General features: G+C 56.0%; 1 protein-coding gene across 1 annotated transcript in view; it reads left to right on the top strand.

The window, feature by feature from the left end:
* Positions 1 to 871: 871 nt before the first annotated feature.
* The window catches only part of LOC141727357 (uncharacterized), a gene marked incomplete at its 3' end in the record, with an annotated part of 28,307 nt that continues 9,652 nt past the window's right edge, over positions 872 to 19,526 (top strand). Inside the window, exons 1-6 of the mRNA XM_074533863.1 lie at positions 872 to 881; positions 6,253 to 6,373; positions 7,231 to 7,839; positions 8,042 to 8,066; positions 8,449 to 8,639; positions 16,433 to 16,633. Of these exons, the coding sequence (XP_074389964.1) occupies positions 872 to 881; positions 6,253 to 6,373; positions 7,231 to 7,839; positions 8,042 to 8,066; positions 8,449 to 8,639; positions 16,433 to 16,633 (1,157 nt within the window). The remainder of the gene's footprint in view (positions 882 to 6,252; positions 6,374 to 7,230; positions 7,840 to 8,041; positions 8,067 to 8,448; positions 8,640 to 16,432; positions 16,634 to 19,526) is intronic.

The raw sequence follows: 19,526 nt of genomic DNA, 5'->3' as shown, positions 1-19,526 counted from the left end.
GCACAGGGGACAGTGACACCGTGGGGACAGCGATGGGGACAATGCTGAGGGTGGCACTGGCACCATGGGGACAGGCTTGGGGACAGGCTTGGGGACAGCGAGGGGGTGGCACAGGTGACAGTGACACCGTGGGAACAGCGAGGCGACAGTCCCAGGGTGGCACTGGCACCATGGGGACAGCGAGGGGACAGGGTTGGGACACTGAAGGGACACTGAGGGGACACTGAGGGGACAGGGGGTAAAGGGCGGGGGTGGCGCTAAGGGAGGGGAGGGACAGGGAGGGGACAGGAGGGGGGTGGCACTGGGGACAATGCTGGGGGTGGCACTGGGACAAGTGACACCACAGGGACAGGGAGGGGACAGGAGGGGGTGGCACTGGGGACAATGAGGGGACAATGACAGGGTGGCACTGGCACCATGGGGACACCGTGAGGACAGGCTTGGGGACAGGAGGGGGTGGCACTGGGGACAGTGACACCGTGGGGACAGTGAGGGGACAATGCTGGGGGTGGCACGGGCACCATGGGGACACTTGGGGACAGGCTTGGGGACACTTGGGGACAGGCTTGGGGACAGGAGGGGTGGCACTGGGGACAGTGACACCGTGGGGACAGTGAGGGGACAGGGTTGGGGACAGGAGGGGACAGGGAGGGGGTGGCACAGGGGACAAGTGACACCATGGGGACAATGTTGGGGGTGGCACTGGCACCATGGGGACAGGCTTGGGGACACCGTGGGGACACCGTGGGGACAGGGAGAGGACAGGAGGGGGTGGCACAGGGACAGTGACACCATGGGGACAGTGTGGGGACAGCGAGGGGACAGGTCTGGGGACAACGAGGGGGACAATGCTGAGGGTGGCACTGGCACCATGGGACACCGTGGGGACAGGATTGGGGACAGCGAGGGGTGGCACTGGGGACAGTGACACCATGGGGACAGCGAGGGGACAGTCCCAGGGTGGCACTGGCACCATGGGGACAGGGCTGGGGACAATGTGGGGACAGCGAGGGGTGGCACTGGGACAGTGACACCATGGGACAGCGAGGGGACAATGCTGGGGGTGCACTGGCACCATGGGGACACTTGGGGACAGGCTTGGGGACAGGAGGGGGTGGCACAGGGGACAGTGACACCATGGGGACAGTGAGGGGACAGTCCCAGGGTGGCACTGGCACCACGGGGACAGGGAGGGGACAGGGAGGGGACAGGAGGGGGTGGCACAGGGGACAAGTGACACCATGGGGACAATGAGGGGACAGGGCTGAGGGTGGCACTGGCACCATGGGGACAGGGAGGGGACAGGCTTGGGGACAGGAGGGGACAGGGCTGGGGACAATGACACCATGGGGACAGGCTTGGGACACCTTGGGGACACTGAGGGGAATGTCCCCACTCCTGTCCCTGTGTCCCCACAGTGTCCCCACGGTGCCACCTCTCTGTCCCCTCATTGTCCCCTGCGGGTGCCCCAGGCCGGGAGGAGCAGGGAGGGGACAAAGGTGACAAAAGGACAAAGGTGACAAAAAGGACAAAGGTGACAAAAGGGACAGGAGGGGACAAAGGTGACAAAAGGGACAAAGGTGACAAAAGGGACAGGGAGGGGACAAAGGTGACAAAAGGGACAGGGAGGGGACAGAGGTGGCGCCGCTTGCACAACGCCGGGGGCGGGACAGGGACACGGGGACAGGCTGGTGACACCGAGGGTGGCACAGGGGACAGGCGGGTGACACCGGGGGTGGCACAGGGGACAGGCAGGTGACATCGAGGGTGGCACGGGGGACAGGCAGGTGACACCGAGGGTGGCACAGGGACGGGCAGGTGACATTGAGGGTGGCACAGGGGACAGGCAGGTGACACCAGGGTGGCACGGGGGACAGGCAGGTGACACCGAGAGTGGCACAGGGGGACAGGCAGGTGACATTCAGGGTGGCACAAGGGACGGGTTGGTGACACCGAGGGTGGCAGAGGGGACGGGCAGGTGACATCGAGGGTGACACGGGGACAGGCAGGTGACACCGAGGGTGGCACAGGGGGACGGGCGGGTGACACCAGGGGTGGCACAGGGGACAGGCGGGTGACACCAAGGGTGACACGGGGACAGGCGGGTGACATCGAGGGTGGCACAGGGGACAGGCGGGTGACACCAGGGTGGCACAGGGGACAGGCGGGTGACACCAGGGTGGCAGAGGGGACGGGCAGGTGACACCGGGGGTGGCACAGGGGACAGGCAGGTGACATCGGGGGTGGCACAGGGGACGGACAGGTGACATCGAGGGTGGCACAGGGGACAGGCGGGTGACACCAGGTTGGCACAGGGGACACCGAGGGTGGCACAGGGGACAGGCGGGGTGACACCGAGGGTGGCACAGGGGACAGGCGGGTGACACCAGGGTGACACGGGGGACAGGCAGGTGACACCGAGGGTGGCACGGGGGAGAGGCAGGTGACACCGAGGGTGGCACAGGGGACAGGCAGGTGACACCAGGGGTGGCACAGGGGACAGGCAGGTGACATCGAGGGTGGCACAGGGGACGGGCGGGTGACACCAGGGGTGGCACAGGGGACGGGCAGGTGACATCGAGGGGTGGCACAGGGGACATCGAGGGTGGCACAGGGGACAGGCGGGTGACATCGAGGGTGGCACAGGGGACAGGCGGGTGACACCAGGGGTGGCACAGGGGACAGGCAGGTGACACCGGGGGTGGCACGGGGGACAGGCGGGTGACACCGGGGGTGGCACGGGGGACAGGGAGGTGACACTGAGGGTGACACAGGGGACAGGTGGGTGACACCGAGGGTGACACAGGGGACAGGGAGGTGACATCGAGGGTGGCACAGGGGATGGGCGGGTGACACGGGGGGTGGCACAGGGGATGGGCAGGTGACACCGAGGGTGGCACAGGGGACAGGCAGGTGACACCACTGTCCCCAAGGCTCCAGAGTGTCCCCAAGGTCTTGGTGTCACCTCAGGAGTGTCCCCAAGGCCCAGAATTGTCCCCAAGGCCTGGCACTGTCCCCAAGGCTTTGGTGTCACCTTTGTGAGTGTCCCCAAGGGTCAGAATTGTCCCCAAGGCTCAGCAGTGTCCCCAAGGCCTTGGTGCCACCTCAGGGTTGTCCCCAAGGCCTCGGTGTCACCTCAGGAGTGTCCCCAAGGTCCAGGAGTGTCCCCAAAACTCGGGAGTGTCCCCAAGGTCTTGGTGTCACCTCAGGATTGTCCCCAAGACACCTCAGTGTCACCTTGGGAGTGTCCCCAAGGCCCAGAATTGTCCCCAAGGCCCGGAAGTGTCCCCAAGGCCTTGGTGTCACCTTTGAGAGTATCCCCAAGGCCTGGGAGTGTCCCCAAGGCCTCGGTGTCACCTCAGGATTGTCCCCAAGGCCCAGAAGGGTCCCCAAGGCCTGAAATTGTCCCCAAGGCTTTGGTGACACCTTCGGAGTGTCCCTGCGAGATGGGAGTGTCCCCAAGGCCTGGCATTGTCCCCAAGGCCTGGGAGTGTCCCCAAATCCTGGGAGTGTCCCCAAGGCCTGGCAGTGTCCCCAAGGCCTCAGTGCCACCTCAGGAGTGTCACCAAGGCCCAGGAGTGTCCCCAAAGTCCAGGTTTGTCCCCAAAGCTCAGCAGTGTCCCCAAGGCCTGGCATTGTCCCCAAGGCCTCGGTGTCACCTTGGGAGTGTCCCCAAATCCTGGGAGTGTCCCCAAGGCCTCGGGAATGTCCCCAAGGTCTTGGTGTCACCTCAGGAGTGTCACCAAGGCCCAGAATTGTCCCCAAAGTCCAGGAGTGTCCCCAAAGTCTTGGTGGCACCTCAGGAGTGTCCCCAAGGCCTCGGTGTCACCTCAGGAGTGTCCCCAAGGCCCAGAATTGTCCCCAAGGCCCGGAAGTGTCCCCAAGGCCTCAGTGTCACCTGTGAGGAGTGTCCCCAAGGCCTGGGAGTGTCCCCAAGGCCCAGAATTGTCCCAGAGGCCTGGCAGTGTCCCCAAGATCTCAGTGTCACCTCAGGATTGTCCCCAAGGCCCAGAATTGTCCCCAAAGTCCAGGAGTGTCCCCAAGGCTTTGGTGTCACCTTGGGAGTGTCCCTGAGAGATGGGAGTGTCCCCAAGGCCTGGCATTGTCCCCAAGGCCTCAGTGTCACCTTTGAGAGTGTCCCCAAGGCCCAGAATTGTCCCCAAAGCTCAGGAGTGTCCCCAAGGTCTTGGTGGCACCTCAAGAGTGTCCCCAAGGCCCAGGAGTGTCCCCAAGGTCTCAGTGTCACCTTTGAGAGTGTCCCCAAGGCCCAGAATTGTCCCCAAGGCCTGGCACTGTCCCCAAGGCCTTGGTGTCAGTTCAGGAATGTCAGCAAGGCCCAGAATTGTCCCCAAAGTCCAGGAGTGTCCCCAAGGCCTCGGTGTCACCTCGGGAGTGTCCCCAAGGCCCAGAAGGGTCCCCAAGGCCTGAAATTGTCCCCAAGATTTTGGTGCCACCTGGGATGTGTGCCCATGGTTTGACAGTGTCCCCAAGGCCTCAGTGCCACCTCAGGAGTGTCACCAAGGCCTGGGAGTGTCCCCAAGGCCTCGGTGTCACCTCAGGAGTGTCCCTGAGAGATGGGAGTGTCCCCAAGGCCTGCATTGTCCCCAAATCCTGGGAGTGTCCCCAAGGCCTGGCATTGTCCCCAAATCCTGGGAGTGTCCCCAAGGCCTCGGTGTCACCTTGGGAGTGTCCCCAAATCCTGGGAGTATCCCCAAACCTTGGGAGTGTCCCCACGGTCTTGGTGTCACCTCAGGAGTGTCACCAAGGCCCAGAATTGTCCCCAAGGCTCAGGAATGTCCCCAAGGCCACAGTGTCACCTCAGGATTGTCCCCAAGGCCCAGAATTGTCCCCAAAGTCCAGGTTTGTCCCCAAGGCCCAGAATTGTCCCCAAGGCCTGGCAGTGTCCCCAAGGCCTGGCATTGTCCCCAAGGCCTCAGTGTCACCTCAGGAGTGTCACCAAGGCCCGGGAGTGTCAACAAGGCTTTGGTGTCACCTTGGGAGTGTCCCTGAGAGATGGGAGTGTCCCCAAGGCCTGGCATTGTCCCCAAATCCTGGGAGTGTCCCCAAGGCCTGGGAGTGTCCCCAAGGCCTCAGTGCCACCTCAGGAGTGTCCCCAAGGCCTGGAAATTGTCCCCAAGGCTCGCAAGTGTCCCCAAGGCCTCGGTGTCACCTTTGAGAGTGTCCCCAAGGCCCAGAATTGTCCCCAAGGCTCAGAATTGTCCCCAGGGCCTGGCACTGTCCCCAAGGCCTTGGTGTCAGTTCAGGAATGTCACCAAGGCCCAGAATTGTCCCCAAAGTCCAGGAGTGTCCCCAAGGCCTCGGTGTCACCTCGGGAGTGTCCCCAAGGCCCAGAAGGGTCCCCAAGGCCTGAAATTGTCCCAGAGATTTTGGTGCCACCTGGGATGTGTGCCCATGGTTTGACAGTGTCCCCAAGGCCTCAGTGCCACCTCAGGAGTGTCCCCAAGGCCTCGGTGTCACCTCAGGAGTGTCCCCAAGGTCCGGGAGTGTCCCCAAGGCTTTGGTGACACCTTGGGAGTGTCCCTGAGAGATGGGAGTGTCCCCAAGGCCTGGCATTGTCCCCAAATCCTGGGAGTGTCCCCAAGGCCTGGGAGTGTCCCCAAGGCCTGGGAGTGTCCCCAAACCTCGGGAGTGTCCCCAAGGCCTCAGTGTCACCTCAGGAGTGTCCCCAAGGCCTGGGAGTGTCCCCAAAGCCTCAGTGTCACCTCAGGAATGTCCCCAAGGCCCAGGAGTGTCCCCAAGGTCTTGGTGGCACCTCAAGAGTGTCCCCAAGGCCCAGAAGTGTCCCCAAAGCCTCAGTGTCACCTCAGGACTGTCCCCAAGGCCCAGAATTGTCCCCAAGGCTCAGGAATGTCCCCAAGGTCTTGGTGGCACCTCAGGACTGTCCCCAAGGCCTGGAAATTGTCCCCAAGGCCTGGAAATTGTCCCCAAGGCTCACAAGTGTCCCCAAGGCCTCGGTGTCACCTTTGAGAGTGTCCCCAAGGCCCAGAATTGTCCCCAAGGCCTGGAAATTGTCCCCAAGGCCACAGTGTCACCTCAGGAGTGTCCCCAAGGCCCAGAATTGTCCCCAAGGCCCGGCATTGTCCCCAAGGCTCACAAGTGTCCCCAAGGCCACAGTGTCACCTCAGGAGTGTCCCCAAGGCCCAGAATTGTCCCCAGGGCCCGGCATTGTCCCCCTGTCCCCTCTCGGGGTCCCCCTTTCTCTCCTCTCCCTCCCTTGAATCCCGGCTGGAGAATCCCGGAGCCTTCATCCCATCATCGTCACCATCATCATCATCATCATCATCATCGTCATCTTCATTGTCATCGTCGTCATCGTCATCGTCGTCATCGTCATCATCATCATCACCCCGGAGCCTTCATCCCATCATCATCATCATCATCATCATCATCATCATTGTCATCCTCATCATCATCGTCATCGTCATCACCCCGGAGCCTTCATCCCATCCCTGCCATCCTCATCATCCTCATGCCAGAGCCTTCATCCCATCCTCATTTCATCCTCATCCTCCTTTTCCTCATTATCCTGGAGCCTTCTTCCCATCATCATCATCATCATCATCATCATCATCATCATCATCATCATCATCACGGAGCCTTCATCCCATCATCCTCCTCCTCCTCATCATCATCCTCCTCCTCCTCATCAATATCATCATCATCCCAGAGCCTTCATCCCATCATCATCATCCTCCTCCTCATCATCATCATCCTGGAGCCTTCATCCCATTCCTGCCATCATCCCATCCTCCTCCTCACCATCATCATGGAGCCTTCATCCCATCATCCTCATCATCATCATCATCATAATCATCATCATCTCGGAGCCTTCATCCCATCCTCCTCCTCCTCATCATCCTCCTCGTTATCCGGGGACCTTCCTCCTCTCCTCCTCATCATCCTCCTCCTCCTCCTCCTCCATTCTCCTGGGGCCTTCATCCCGCCCTCCTCCTCCTCTTCATCATCTCAGAGCCTTCATCCCACCTCCTCCCTCCTCCTCCTCCTCCTCCTCTGCTATCCCGGGACCTTCCTCCTCCTCCTCCTCCTCCTCCTCCTCTTCGTCATCCCGGAGCCTTCATCCCCCTGTCATCTTCCTCTTCCTCCTCCTCCTCCTTTGAGTTATCCCGGGACCTTCATCCTCCTCCTCCTCCTCCTCTTTTCCGCTATCTCGGGGCCTTCCTCCCGTTCTCCTCCTCCTCTTCCTCCCAGAGCCTTCATCCCCCCCCCCTTCACCGCTTTCCTCTGTCATCCCGGAGCCTTCCTCTCCCACCCCCCCCCCTCCTCCTCCTCCTCCTCAGCTGTCCCGGAGCCTTCATCCCGCCCCCGCCGCCCTCCTCTTCATCATACCGGGGCCTTCATCTCATCCTCCTCCTCCTCCTCCTCCTCCTTTGAGTTATCCCGGGGCCTTCCTCCACCCCCGGGACCTTCCTCCTCCTCCTCCTCCTCCTCTTTTCCGTTATCCCGGGGCCTTCCTCCACCCCCGGGACCTTCCTCCTCCTCCTCCTCCTCTTCGTCATCGCGGGAACATTTTTTCCTCCTTCGTCATCCCGGGAGCCTTCATCCCCCGCCCCCGCCTCCTCCTCCTCCTCCTCTTCGTCATCCCGGGAAAACTTTTCCTCCTCCGTCATCCCGGGATCTTCCTCCCATCTCCTCCTCCTCCTCCTCCTCCTCCTCTTTTCCGTTATCTCGGGGCCTTCCTCCCCCCTGTCATCTTCCTCCTCCTCTTCCTCAGCTGTCCCGGGAGCCTTCATCCCCCGCCCCCGCCTTCTCCTCCTCCTCTTCGTCATCCCGGGAAAACTTTTCCTCCTCCGTCATCCCGGGATCTTCCTCCCATCCCCGCCCTCCTCCTCCTCCTCCTCTTTTCCGTTATCTCGGGATCTTCATCCCCCTGTCATCTTCCTCCTCCTCCTCCTCAGCTGTCCCGGAGCCTTCATCCCCCGCCCCCGCCTCCTCCTCCTCCTCTTCCTCATCCCGGGAAAACTTTTCTTCCTCCGTCATCCCGGGATCTTCCTCCCATCCCCGCCCTCCTCCTCCTCCTCCTCCTCCTCCTCCTCTTTTCCGTTATCCCAGGACCTTCCTCCACCCCCGGGACTTTCCTCCTCCTCCTCTTCGTCATCCCGGAGCCTTCATCCCCCACCCCCGCCTCCTCCTCCTCTTCGTCATCCCGGGAAAACTTTTCCTCCTCCGTCATCCCGGGATCTTCCTCCCATCCCCGCCCTCCTCCTCCTCCTCTTTTCCGTTATCTCGGGATCTTCATCCCCCTGTCATCTTCCTCCTCCTCCTCCTCCTCCTCCTCAGCAGTCCCGGAGCCTTCCTCCCGCCCCCGCCTCCTCCTCCTCCTCTTCGTCATCCCAGGAAAACTTTTCCTCCTCCTCCTCCGTCATCCCGGGATCTTCCTCCCATCTCCTCCTCCTCCTCCTCCTCCACTTTTCCGTTATCCCCGAGCCTTCCTCCCCCCTGTCATCTTCCTCCTCCTCCTCCCCGCTGTCCCGGGGCCATGTCGCCGCTCCTGTCGCGACAGCGGCCGTTTCTGTCGCCGTTTCTGTCGCCGTTTCTGTCGCCGATTCTGTCGCTGCTGGTGGCGGCCGCAGCCCTGGGGGCGACCCCGGCCCCGCCCGGTGAGTGAGGATTGGGGGGGGGGAACCCCAAATTTGGGGAGGGGTCTCAATTTTGGGGGGTCCCGGGACAGGAGGGTCCCGGTTTTGGGGTGTCCCAATTTTGGGGTGTCCCGGTTTTGGGCGAGTCTCGATTTTGGGATTTCCCGGTTTTGGGATGTCCCAATTTTGGGGTGTCCCGGGTTTGGGGTGTCCCGGTTTTTGGGCGAGTCTCGATTTTTGGATGTTCCGGTTTTGGGGGGAGTCCCGGTTTTGGGGTGTCCCGAGACAGGAGGGTCCCGGTTTTGGGGTGTCCCGGGATAGGAGGGTCCCAGTTTTGGGTGGGTCTCGGTTTTGGGGTGTCCCAATTTTGGGGTGTCCCGGGACAGGAGGGTCCCGGTTTTGGGGTGTCCCGGTTTTTGGGCGAGTCTCGATTTTTGGATGTTCCGGTTTTGGGAGGGTCCCGATTTTGGGGTGCCCAGGTTTAGAGGATCTCGGTTTTGGGCGGGTCCTGATTTTGGGCGGCTCTCGATTTTGGGAGGGTCCCGGTTTTGGGGTGTCCCGGGATAGGAGGGTCCCGGGTTTGGGGTGTCCCGGTTTTTGGGCGGGTCTCGGTTTTGGGGTGTCCCGGTTTTTGGGTATCCGGGTTTTGGCAGGTCCCGGTTTTGGGTTGTCCTGATTTTGGGCGGGTGTCGGTTTTGGGGTGTCCCGGGACAGGAGGGTCCCGGTTTTTGGGGTGTCCCGGTTTTGGGCGGGGCCTGATTTTGGGTGGGTCCCCGTTTTGGGTGTCCCGGGACAGGAGGGTCCCGGTTTGGAGGATCCTGATTTTGGGCGGGCATCCCGATTTTGGGGGGTACCCGGTTTTGGGATGTCCCGGTTTTGGGGTGTCCCGGGTTTGGGGTGGCTCTCGATTTTTGGGTGTTCCGGTTTTGGGATGTCCCAATTTTGGGGTGCCCCGGTTTAGAGGATCTCGGTTTTGGGCGGGTCCTGATTTTGGGGTGTCCCAGGATAGGAGGGTCCCGGGTTTGGGGTGTCCCGGTTTTTGGGCGGGTCTCGGTTTTGGGGTGTCCCGGTTTTTGGGTATCCAGGTTTTGGCAGGTCCCGGTTTTGGGGTGTCCTGATTTTGGGCGGGTGTCGGTTTTGGGGTGTCCCGGGACAGGAGGGTCCCGGTTTTGGGCGGGTCCCGGTTTTGGGATGTCCCGGTTTTTGGGCGGGTCCTGATTTTGGGCGAGTCTCGATTTTGGGGCGTCCTGAGACAGAAGGGTCTCAATTTTGGGGTGTCCCGGTTTTGGGGTGTCCCGGTTTTGGGGTATCCCGGTTTTTGGGCGAGTCTCGATTTTTGGATGTTCTGGTTTTGGGGGGGGGTCCCGGTTTTGGGGTGTCCCGGTTTTGGGGAGTCCCGGTTTGGAGGATCCTGATTTTGGCCGGGTCTTGATTTTGGGATGTCCCGGTTTTGGGATGTCCCGGGTTTGGGGTGTCCCGGGATAGGAGGGTCCCACTTTTGGGGTGTCCCAGTTTTTGGGCGGGGTCTCAATTTTGGGGTGTCCCGGGACAGGAGGGTCCCGGTTTTGGGCGGGTCTCGATTTTGGGGCGTCCTGAGACAGAAGGATGTCAATTTTGGGGTGTCCCGGTTTTTGGGCGAGTCTCGTTTTTGGATGTTCCGGTTTTGGGGTGTCCTGGTTTTGGGATGTCCCGGTTTTGGGGTGTTCCGGTTCTTGGCCGGTCCCGCTTTTGGGGTGTCCCAGTTTTTGGGCGGGGTCTCAATTTTGGGGTGTCCCAGGACAGGAAGATCCCGGTTTTGGGGTGTCCCGGTTTTGGGGTGTCCCGGTTTTTGGGCGAGTCTCGATTTTTGGATGTTCCTGTTTTGGGGGGGGTCCCGGTTTTGGAATGTCCCAGTTTTTGGGCGGGGTCTCAATTTTGGGGTGTCCCGGGACAGGAGGATCCCGGTTTTTGGGGTGTCCCGATTTTGGGTTATCTCGATTTTGGGGACTCCCGATTTTGGGTTATCTCGATTTTGGGATGTCCCGGTTTTGGGGTGTCCCGGTTTTGACAAGTCCCGATTTTGGGTTATCTCGATTTTGGGGTGTCCTGGTTTTGGGAGCTCCCGATTTTGGGGTGTCCCGGTTTTGGGGTGTCCTGGGACAGGCGGGTCCCGGTTTTGGGGCTTTTGTGGAGTTTGTGGGATTCCGGTTTTGGGGACTCCCGATTTTGGGCGGGTCAAGATTTTAGGGATTCTCAGTTTGGGGATTTCCTGGTTTTTGGGGGGTCTCAGGGTCAGGGGATTCCCAATTTTGGGGTGTCCCGGTTTTTGGGGTGTCCCGATTTTGGGGCTTTTGGGGAATTTGAGGGGTCCCGGTTTTGGAGAATCCCGATTTTGGGGCGAGCCCATTTTGGGACGGGCGGGGGGAGTCTCAGGGTCAGGGGGATTCCGATTTTGGGGCGAGCCCATTTTGGGAGGGGGGGGGGGTCTCAGGGTCAGGGGGATTCCGGATTTTGGAGATTCCGGATTTTGGAGGGTCCCGATTTTGGGGTTTTTTTGAGAATTTTGGGGTGTCCCGGAACAGGAGGGCCCCAATTTTGGGGTGTCCCGGTTTTTGGGGTGTCCCGATTTTGGGGCTTTTGGGGAATTTGGGGGGTCCCGGTTTTGGAGAATCCCGATTTTGGGGCGAGCCCATTTTGGGACGGGGGGGGGTTCTCAGGGTCGGGGGGATTCCGGATTTTGGAGGGTCCCGATTTGGGGTTTTTTTTGAGAATTTGGGGGGTCCCGGAACAGGAGGGTCCCAATTTTGGGATGTCCCAGTTTTTGGGGTGTCCCGATTTTGGGGCTTTTGGGGAACTGGGGGGGGTCCCGGTTTTGGAGAATCCCGATTTTGGGGCGAGCCCATTTTGGGAGGGGGGGGTCTCAGGGTCAGGGGGATTCCGATTTTGGGGCGAGCCCATTTTGGGAGGGGGGGGGGTCTCAGGGTCAGGGGGATTCCGGATTTTGGAGATTCCGGATTTTGGGGATTCCGGATTTTGGAGGGTCCCGATTTTGGGTTTTTTTGAGAATTTTGGGGGTCCCGGAACAGGAGGGCCCCAATTTTGGGATGTCCCAGTTTTGGAGTGTCCCGGTTTTGGGGCTTTTGGGGAATTTGGGGGGTCCCGGTTTTGGAGAAATCCGATTTTGGGGCGAGCCCATTTTGGGACGGGGGGGGGTCTCAGGGTCAGGGGGATTCCGATTTTGGGGCGAGCCCATTTTGGGAGGGGGGGGGTCTCAGGGTCGGGGGGATTCCGGATTTTGGAGGGTCCCGATTTTGGGGTTTTTTGAGAATTTTGGGGGGTCCCGGAACAGGAGGGCCCCAATTTTGGGGTATCCCGGTTTTTGGGGTGTCCCGGTTTTGGGGCTTTTGGGGAATTTGGGGGGTCCCGGTTTTGGAGAATCCCGATTTTGGGGCGAGCCCATTTTGGGAGGGGGGGTCTCAGGGTCGGGGGGATTCCGGATTTTGGGGCGAGCCCATTTTGGGACGGGGGGGGGGGGGTCTCAGGGTCGGGGGGATTCCGGATTTTGGAGGGTCCCGATTTTGGGGTGAGCCCATTTTGGGAGGGGGTGGGTCTCAGGGTCAGGGGGATTCCGATTTTGGGGCGAGCCCATTTTGGGAAAGGGGGTCTCAGGGTCGGGGGGATTCCGGATTTTGGAGATTCCGGATTTTGGAGGGTCCCGATTTTGGGGTTTTTTGAGAATTTTGGGGGGTCCTGGAACAGGAGGGTCCCGATTTTGAGTTTTTTTGAGAATTTTGGGGGGGTCCCGAATTTGGAGGTCGCGATTTTGGGGATTTGGGGGGGGGGTCTCGGTTTTGGGGATCCCAATTTTGGGAGGATCCCAATTTAGGATTCTGGTTTTTTTTGGGGGGGGGGTCCCGGTTTTTAGGGGGGTTCAGGGGAGGAGATCCCAATTTCGGGGGGTTCCCAAAATTTTTGGATTCCCAATTTTATGGGGATCCAAAAATTTGGGGTGATCCCAGTTTTAGGGGGAAATTCCAAAATTTAAGATTTCCCAATTTCAGACTTTCTTAAATTTAGGGAATCCAGATTTTGGGGTCTCCTGATTTTGGGGGTCCCAATTTTGGGGAGATCCGAAATTTAGGGATATCCAAATTATGGGGTGTCGTAATTATAGGGGAATCCAAATTTCTGCCTTTCCCAAATTTTGGGGTCTCCAAATTTTAGGAAATTCCAATTTCAGAGTTTCCCCAATTTTTGGGGTCTCCAGATTTCTGAGTTCCCCCAAATTTTGGGGTTCCCCGATTTTAGGATGTTCTGATTTTGGGGTTTCCCAATTTTAGGGGACCCCAATTTTTGAATTTCCCAAATTTAGGGTGCCCCAATTTTAGGGGATTCCAATTTCGGGGTTATCCCATTTTTTGGGGTCTCTTGATTTTGGGGTTCCCCGATTTTGGGGTGCCCAAATTTTAGGAAATCCCAATTTTGGGGATCCCAAATTTTAGGAAATCCCAATTTCAGGAATCCCCAAATTTCAGCCCCCCCAAATTTTGAGGTCCCCCAAATTTGGGGTTTCACAAATTTTGGGGTGCCCAAATTTTAGAAAATCCCAATTTTGGAGATCCCAAATTTTGAGATTCCCAAATTTCAGCCCCTCCCAAATTTTGGGGTCCCCCAATTTGGGGTTTCACAAATTTTGGGGTGCCCAAATTCTAGGAAATCCCAATTTCAGGAATCCCCAAATTTCAGCCCCCCAAATTTTAGGGTCCCCCAATTTTAGGGGACCCCAAATTTGGGGTTTCACAAATTTTGGGGTGTCCAAATTTTAGGAAATCCCAATTTTGGGGTCTCCCAAATTTTGAGATGCCCAAATTTTGGGGTCCCCCAATTTTAGGGGACCCCAATTTTAGGGGACTCCAAATTTGGGGGTTCACAAATTTTGGGGTGCCCAAATTTTAGGAAATCCCAATTTCAGGAATCCCCAAATTTCAGCCCCCCCAAATTTGGGGTTTCACAAATTTTGGGGTGTCCAAATTTTAGGAAATCCCAATTTTTGGGGATCCCAAATTTTGAGATTCCCAAATTTCAGGAATCTCCAAATTTTGGGGTCCCCCAATTTTAGGGGACCCCAAATTTGGGGTTTCACAAATTTTGGGGTGTCCAAATTTTAGGAAATCCCAAATTTGGGGATCCCAAATTTTGAGATCCCCAAATTTCGGGGACTCCAAATTTGGGGTTTCGCAAATTTTGGGGTGCCCAAATTTTAGAAAATCCCAAATTTGGGGATCCCAAATTTTGAGATTCCCAAATTTCAGCCCCCCCAAATTTTGGGTCCCCCAAATTTTGGAATCCCCCAAATTTGGGGTTTTACAAATTTTGGGGTGCCCAAATTTTAGGAAATCTCATTTTTGGGGATCCCAAATTTTGAGATTCCCAAATTTCAGGAATCTCCAAATTTTGGGGTCCCCCAATTTTAGGGGACCCCAAATTTGGGGTTTCACAAATTTTAGGAAATCCCAATTTTGGTGATTCCAAATTTCGGTCCCCCAATTATAGGGGACTCCAAATTTGGGGGTTCACAAATTTTGGGGTGTCCAAATTTTAGGAAATCCTAATTTTAGGGTCTCCCCAATTTTGGGGTGTCCAAGTTTTAGGATGATCTGATTTTGAGGATCCCAATTTTTGGGGATCCCCAATATTTGTGGGGGAGGGAACCCAAATTTTGCCATCCCAAATTTGGGGTTTCACAAATTTTGGGGTGTCCAAATTTTAGAAAATCCCAAATTTTGGGGATCCCAAATTTTAGGGGACTCCAAATTTGGGGGTTCACAAATTTTGGGGTGCCCAAATTTTAGGAAATCCCAAATTTGGGGATCCCAAATTTCAGGCCCCCCCCCCAAATTTTGGGATCCCCCAATTTTTAGGATTCCCGCCCTTTGGGGGGGCGTGGTCTCAAATTTGTGGGCGTGGCCCCCCGGGGATGGGCGGGGCCCCTCCCCCACCCCGCAGCTGCGGCCCCTCCCCCACCCAACCTCGGCTTTTTTGGGAATTTTCCGAAATTCCCCAAATTCCGAAACCTCCCCGGGGAGGGGGCGGGGCCGCGGGAGAACCGGAAACGCCAAATTTGGGACTTTTTGGGCGATTTTGGGGCTTTTTGGGGTGATTTTTGGGGTGATTTTCGGATAATTTTTGGGCGATTTTGGGGTGATTTTTGGGTAATTTTTGGGGTGATTTTTGGGTGAATTTTTTGTGATTTTTGGGTGAATTTTTGTGATTTTTAGGCGATTTTTGGGCAATTTTTGGGCAATTTTAGGGTGATTTTAGGGTGAATTTTGGGTGATTTTGGGGTGATTTTTGGGTCATTTTAGGGTGAATTTTTGGTGACTTTTGGCTATTTTTGGGCGATTTTATGGCTTTTTGGGGTGATTTTAGGGTCACTTTGGGTGATTTTAGGGTGAATTTTTGGTAATTTTTGGGTGATTTTTGGGTGGTTTTATGGCTTTTTGGGGTCATTTTTGGGGTGATTTTGGGGTGATTTTAGGGTGAATTTTTGGGTGAATTTTTGGTGATTTTTGGGTGGTTTTATGGCTTTTTGGGGTGATTTTTGGGCGATTTTGGGGCGATTTTTGGGTTATTTTAGGGTGAATTTTTGGTGATTTTAGGGCGATTTTATGGCTTTTTGGGGCGATTTTTGGGGTCATTTTTGGGGCGATTTTGGGGTCATTTTTGAGCCATTTTGGGGTTATTTTGGGCTATTTTAGGGTCACTTTAAGGCAAATTTAGGGCGATTTTAGGGCCATTTTAGGGGTGATTTTCGGGTCAATTTTGTGGTCATTTTGGGGTGATTTTTGGGTTATTTTCGGGATTTTTTTCCGGAATCCCATCATTACCCCCCATGTCCCAGGTGTGACGTTTCTAGTCTAGTTTGGGGGCAGAAATTTGAGATTTTTCCCCATTTTTTCCCCAATTTTCGCTATTTTCTCCCCGTTTTATCGGGGAATTTCGGGATTTTTCGGGATTTTTTTGGGAATTCCGGTTTTTTTTTCCGGGAATTCCCATCATTCCCCCCCCGTTTCCCGCCCAGGTGTGACGTTCCTGGTCTGGTTTGGGGGCAGAAATTTGAGGTTTTTCCCCATTTTTTCCCCAATTTTCGCTATTTTCTCCCGTTTTTTCGGGGAATTTCGGGATTTTTCGGGATTTTTTTGGGAATTCCGGGTTTTTTTTCGGGAATTCCCCCCCATGTCCCACCCAGGTGTGACATTCCCAGTCTGGTTTGGGGCAGAAATTTGAGGTTTTTCCCCATTTTTTCACCATTTCCCCCCAATTTTCGCTATTTTCTCCCCGTTTTTCGGGGAATTCGTTTTTTTTTTTCTGGGAATTCCGTTTTTTTTTCGGGAATTCCGGTTTTTTTTCGGGAATTCCCATCATCCCCCCCCGTTTCCCGCCCAGGTGGGACGCTCCTAGTCCAGTTTGGGGGCAGAAATTTGAGGTTTTTCGCCATTTTTTCACCTTTTTTTCCCAATTTTCGCTATTTTCTCCCCGTTTTTCCTGGGAATTTCTGGGATTTTTCTGGGAATTCCGGGGTTTTTTTCGGGAATTCCGTTTTTTTTTCCCGGGAATCCCCATCATTCCCCCCCCATTTCCCGCCCAGGTGGACGTTCCTGGTCTAGTTTGGGGGCAGAAATTTGAGGTTTTTCCCCAATTTTTTCCCCAATTTTCGCTATTTCTCCCCGTTTTTTCGGGGAATTTCGGGATTTTTCGGGATTTTTCTGGAATTCCGATTTTTTTGGGGGGGAATTCCCGAATTCCCATCATTCCCCCCCCCGTTTCCCGCCCAGGTGTGACGTTCCTGGAGCACCCCTCAGACGCGCGCGCGGCCCCGGGGGCGGAGCTGCGCCTGCGCTGTCGCGCGCGGGGGCGGGGCCGGGGCCGCCCCCGGAGCTGGGCTGGGAACGCGACGGCGACGACAGCGACGGCGACAGCGACATGGCGCAGGTGGCACTGCCCGACGGGGCGTGGCTGGTGACGTCAGAGCTCAGGTGAGACGTCACTGTCACCTGTGTGTCCTGTGTGTGTCCAATGTCACACCTGTGTCATCTGTGAGTGGTTATTGTCACCTGTGTGTGTGGGGACAGCGCCATGGCGCAGGTGGCGCTGCCCGATGAGGCGTGGCTCGTGACGTCAGAGCTCAGGTGAGACGTCACTGTCACCTGTGTGTCACCTGTGAGTGGTTATTGTCACACCTGTGTCACACCCGAGTGTTGTTATTGTCACACCTGTGTCACCTCTGTGCCACCTGTTTGTGTCACCTGTGTGTCACTGATGTCACCTGTGTGTGGTTGTCACCTCTGTGTCACCTGTGCTAAAGTGGTTATTGTCACACCTGTGTCACACCTGTGTGTCATTGATGTCACCTGTGAATTGTTATTATCACCTGTGTCACCTCTGTGTCACCTGTGCAGTGTCACCTGTGTCATTGATGTCACCTGTGAATTGTTATTATCACCTGTGTCACCTCTGTGTCACCTGTTTGTGTCACCTGTGTCATTGATGTCACCTGTGATTCATTATTGTTGCCTTTGTGTCACCTGTGAGTGGTTATTGTCACACCTGTGTCACCTGTGTGTGTCATTGATGTCACCTGTGTCACCTGTGAATGGTTATTGTCACACCTGTGTCACCTGTGTGTCACCTGTGTGTGTCACTGATGTCACCTGTGAGTGGTCATTGTCACACCTGTGTCACCTGTGAGTGTCATTGATGTCACCTGTGAATCGCTATGGTCACACCTGTGTCACACCTGTGTGTCATTAATGTCACCTGTGAATGGTCCTTGTCACCTGTGTGTCACCTGTGTCACCTCTGTGCCACCTGTTTGTGTCACCTGTGTCATTGATGTCACCTGTGATTCATTATTGTCACCTCTGTGTCACCTGTGTGTGTCCAATGTCACACCTGTGTCACCTGTGTGTGTCATTGATGTCACCTGTGCCACCTCAGTGTCACCTGTTGTGTCACCTGTGTCGTTGATGTCACCTGTGAATGGTCACTGTCACACCTGTGTCACCTCTGTGTCATTGTGTCACCTATGAGTGTCACCGATGTCACCTGTGAATCAGGATTGTCACCTCTGTGTCACCTGTGAGTGGCCAATGTCACACCTGGGTCACCCCTGTGTCACCTCTGTCACCTCTGTGTGTTGTTGATGTCACCTGTGTGTCACCTGTGAGGGGTCATTGTCGTCCCTGTGTCACCTCTTTGTCACCTGTGTGTGTCACTGATGTCACCTGTGAGTGGTCAATGTCACACCTGTGTCACACCCGTGTGTCATTATTGTCACCTGTGTGTCACCTGTGAGTGTCATTGATGTCACCTGTGAATGGTCATTGTCACCTGTGTCACCAGTGTCACCTCTGTGTCACCTGTGTGTGTCACTGATGTCACCTGTGAGTGGTCAATGTCACACCTGTGTCACACCCGTGTGTCATTATTGTCACCTGTGTGTCACCTGTGAGTGTCATTGATGTCACCTGTGAATGGTCATTGTCACCTGTGTCACCAGTGTCACCTCTGTGTCACCTGTGAGTGTCACTGATGTCACCAGTGTCGCCTGTGAATGGTTATTGTCACCTCTGTGTCACCTCTGTGTCACCTGTTTGTGTCACCTGTGTCATTGATGTCACCTGTGATTCATTATTGTCGCCTCTGTGTCACCTGTGAGTGGTCAGTGTCACACCTGTGTCACCTGTGTGTGTCACTGATGTCACCTGTGAATCGCTATGGTCACACCTGTGTGTCATTAATGTCACCTGTGAGTGGTCAGTGTCACACCTGTGTCACACCTGTGTGTCATTAATGTCACCTGTGAATGGTTATTGTCACACCTGTGTCACACCCGAGTGTTGTTATTGTCACCTGTGTCACCTCTGTGTCACCTCTGTGTCACCTGTTTGTGTCACCTGTGTGTCACTGATGTCACCTGTGAGTGGTCATTGTCACACCTGTGTCACCTGTGAATAGTCATTGTCACCTGTGTGTCACCTGTGTCACCACTGTGCCACCTGTTTGTGTCACCTATGTCACTGATGTCACCTGTGAGTGGTCAATGTCGCACCTGTGTCACCTCTGTGTGTCATTGATGACACCTGTGTCACCTGTGAATTGTTATTGTCACCTGTGAGTGTCATTGATGTCACCTGTGAGTGGTCATTGTCACCCCTGTGTGTCACCTCTGTGTCACCTGTGTGTCACCTGTTTGTGTCACCTGTGTATCATTGATGTCACCTGTGAGTGGTTATTGTCACCTCTGTGTCACCTGTGAGTGCTCAATGTCACACCTGTGTCACCTCTGTGTCATTGTGTCACCTGTGTGTGTCACTGATGTCACCTGTGATTGGTTATTGTCACCCCTGTGTCACCTGTGAGTGGTCATTGTCACCTGTGTCACCTGTGTCACCTCTGTGTCACCTGTGTGTCACCTGTTTGTGTCACCTGTGTCATTGATGTCACCTGCGATTCATTATTGTCACCTCTGTGTCACCTGTGAGTGGTCAGTGTCACACCCGTGTCACCTGTGTGTGTCACTGATGTCACCTGTGTGTGTCCAATGTCACACCTGTGTCACCTGTGAGTGGTTATTGTCACCTCTGTGTCACCTGTGTGTCATTGGTGTCACCTGTGTGTGATTATTGTCACACCTGTGTCACACCTGTGTGTGTCACTGATGTCACCTGTGTCACCTGTGAGTGGTTATTGTCACCTCTGTGTCACCTGTGTGTCACTGATGTTACCTGTGAATCGCTATGGTCACACCTGTGTCACACCTGTGTGTCATTGATGTCACCTGTGAATTGTCATTGTCACCTGTGTGTCACCCGTGTCACCTCTGTGTCACCTGTGAGTGTCATTGATGTCACCTGTGAGTGGTCATTG

Source organism: Zonotrichia albicollis, unplaced genomic scaffold, assembly GCF_047830755.1.
Source record: "Zonotrichia albicollis isolate bZonAlb1 unplaced genomic scaffold, bZonAlb1.hap1 Scaffold_117, whole genome shotgun sequence".
NCBI classification, from domain to species: domain Eukaryota; kingdom Metazoa; phylum Chordata; class Aves; order Passeriformes; family Passerellidae; genus Zonotrichia; species Zonotrichia albicollis.
Note: the sequence above shows the minus strand (reverse complement) of the source record. Positions and strands in the feature narration are given on the sequence as shown.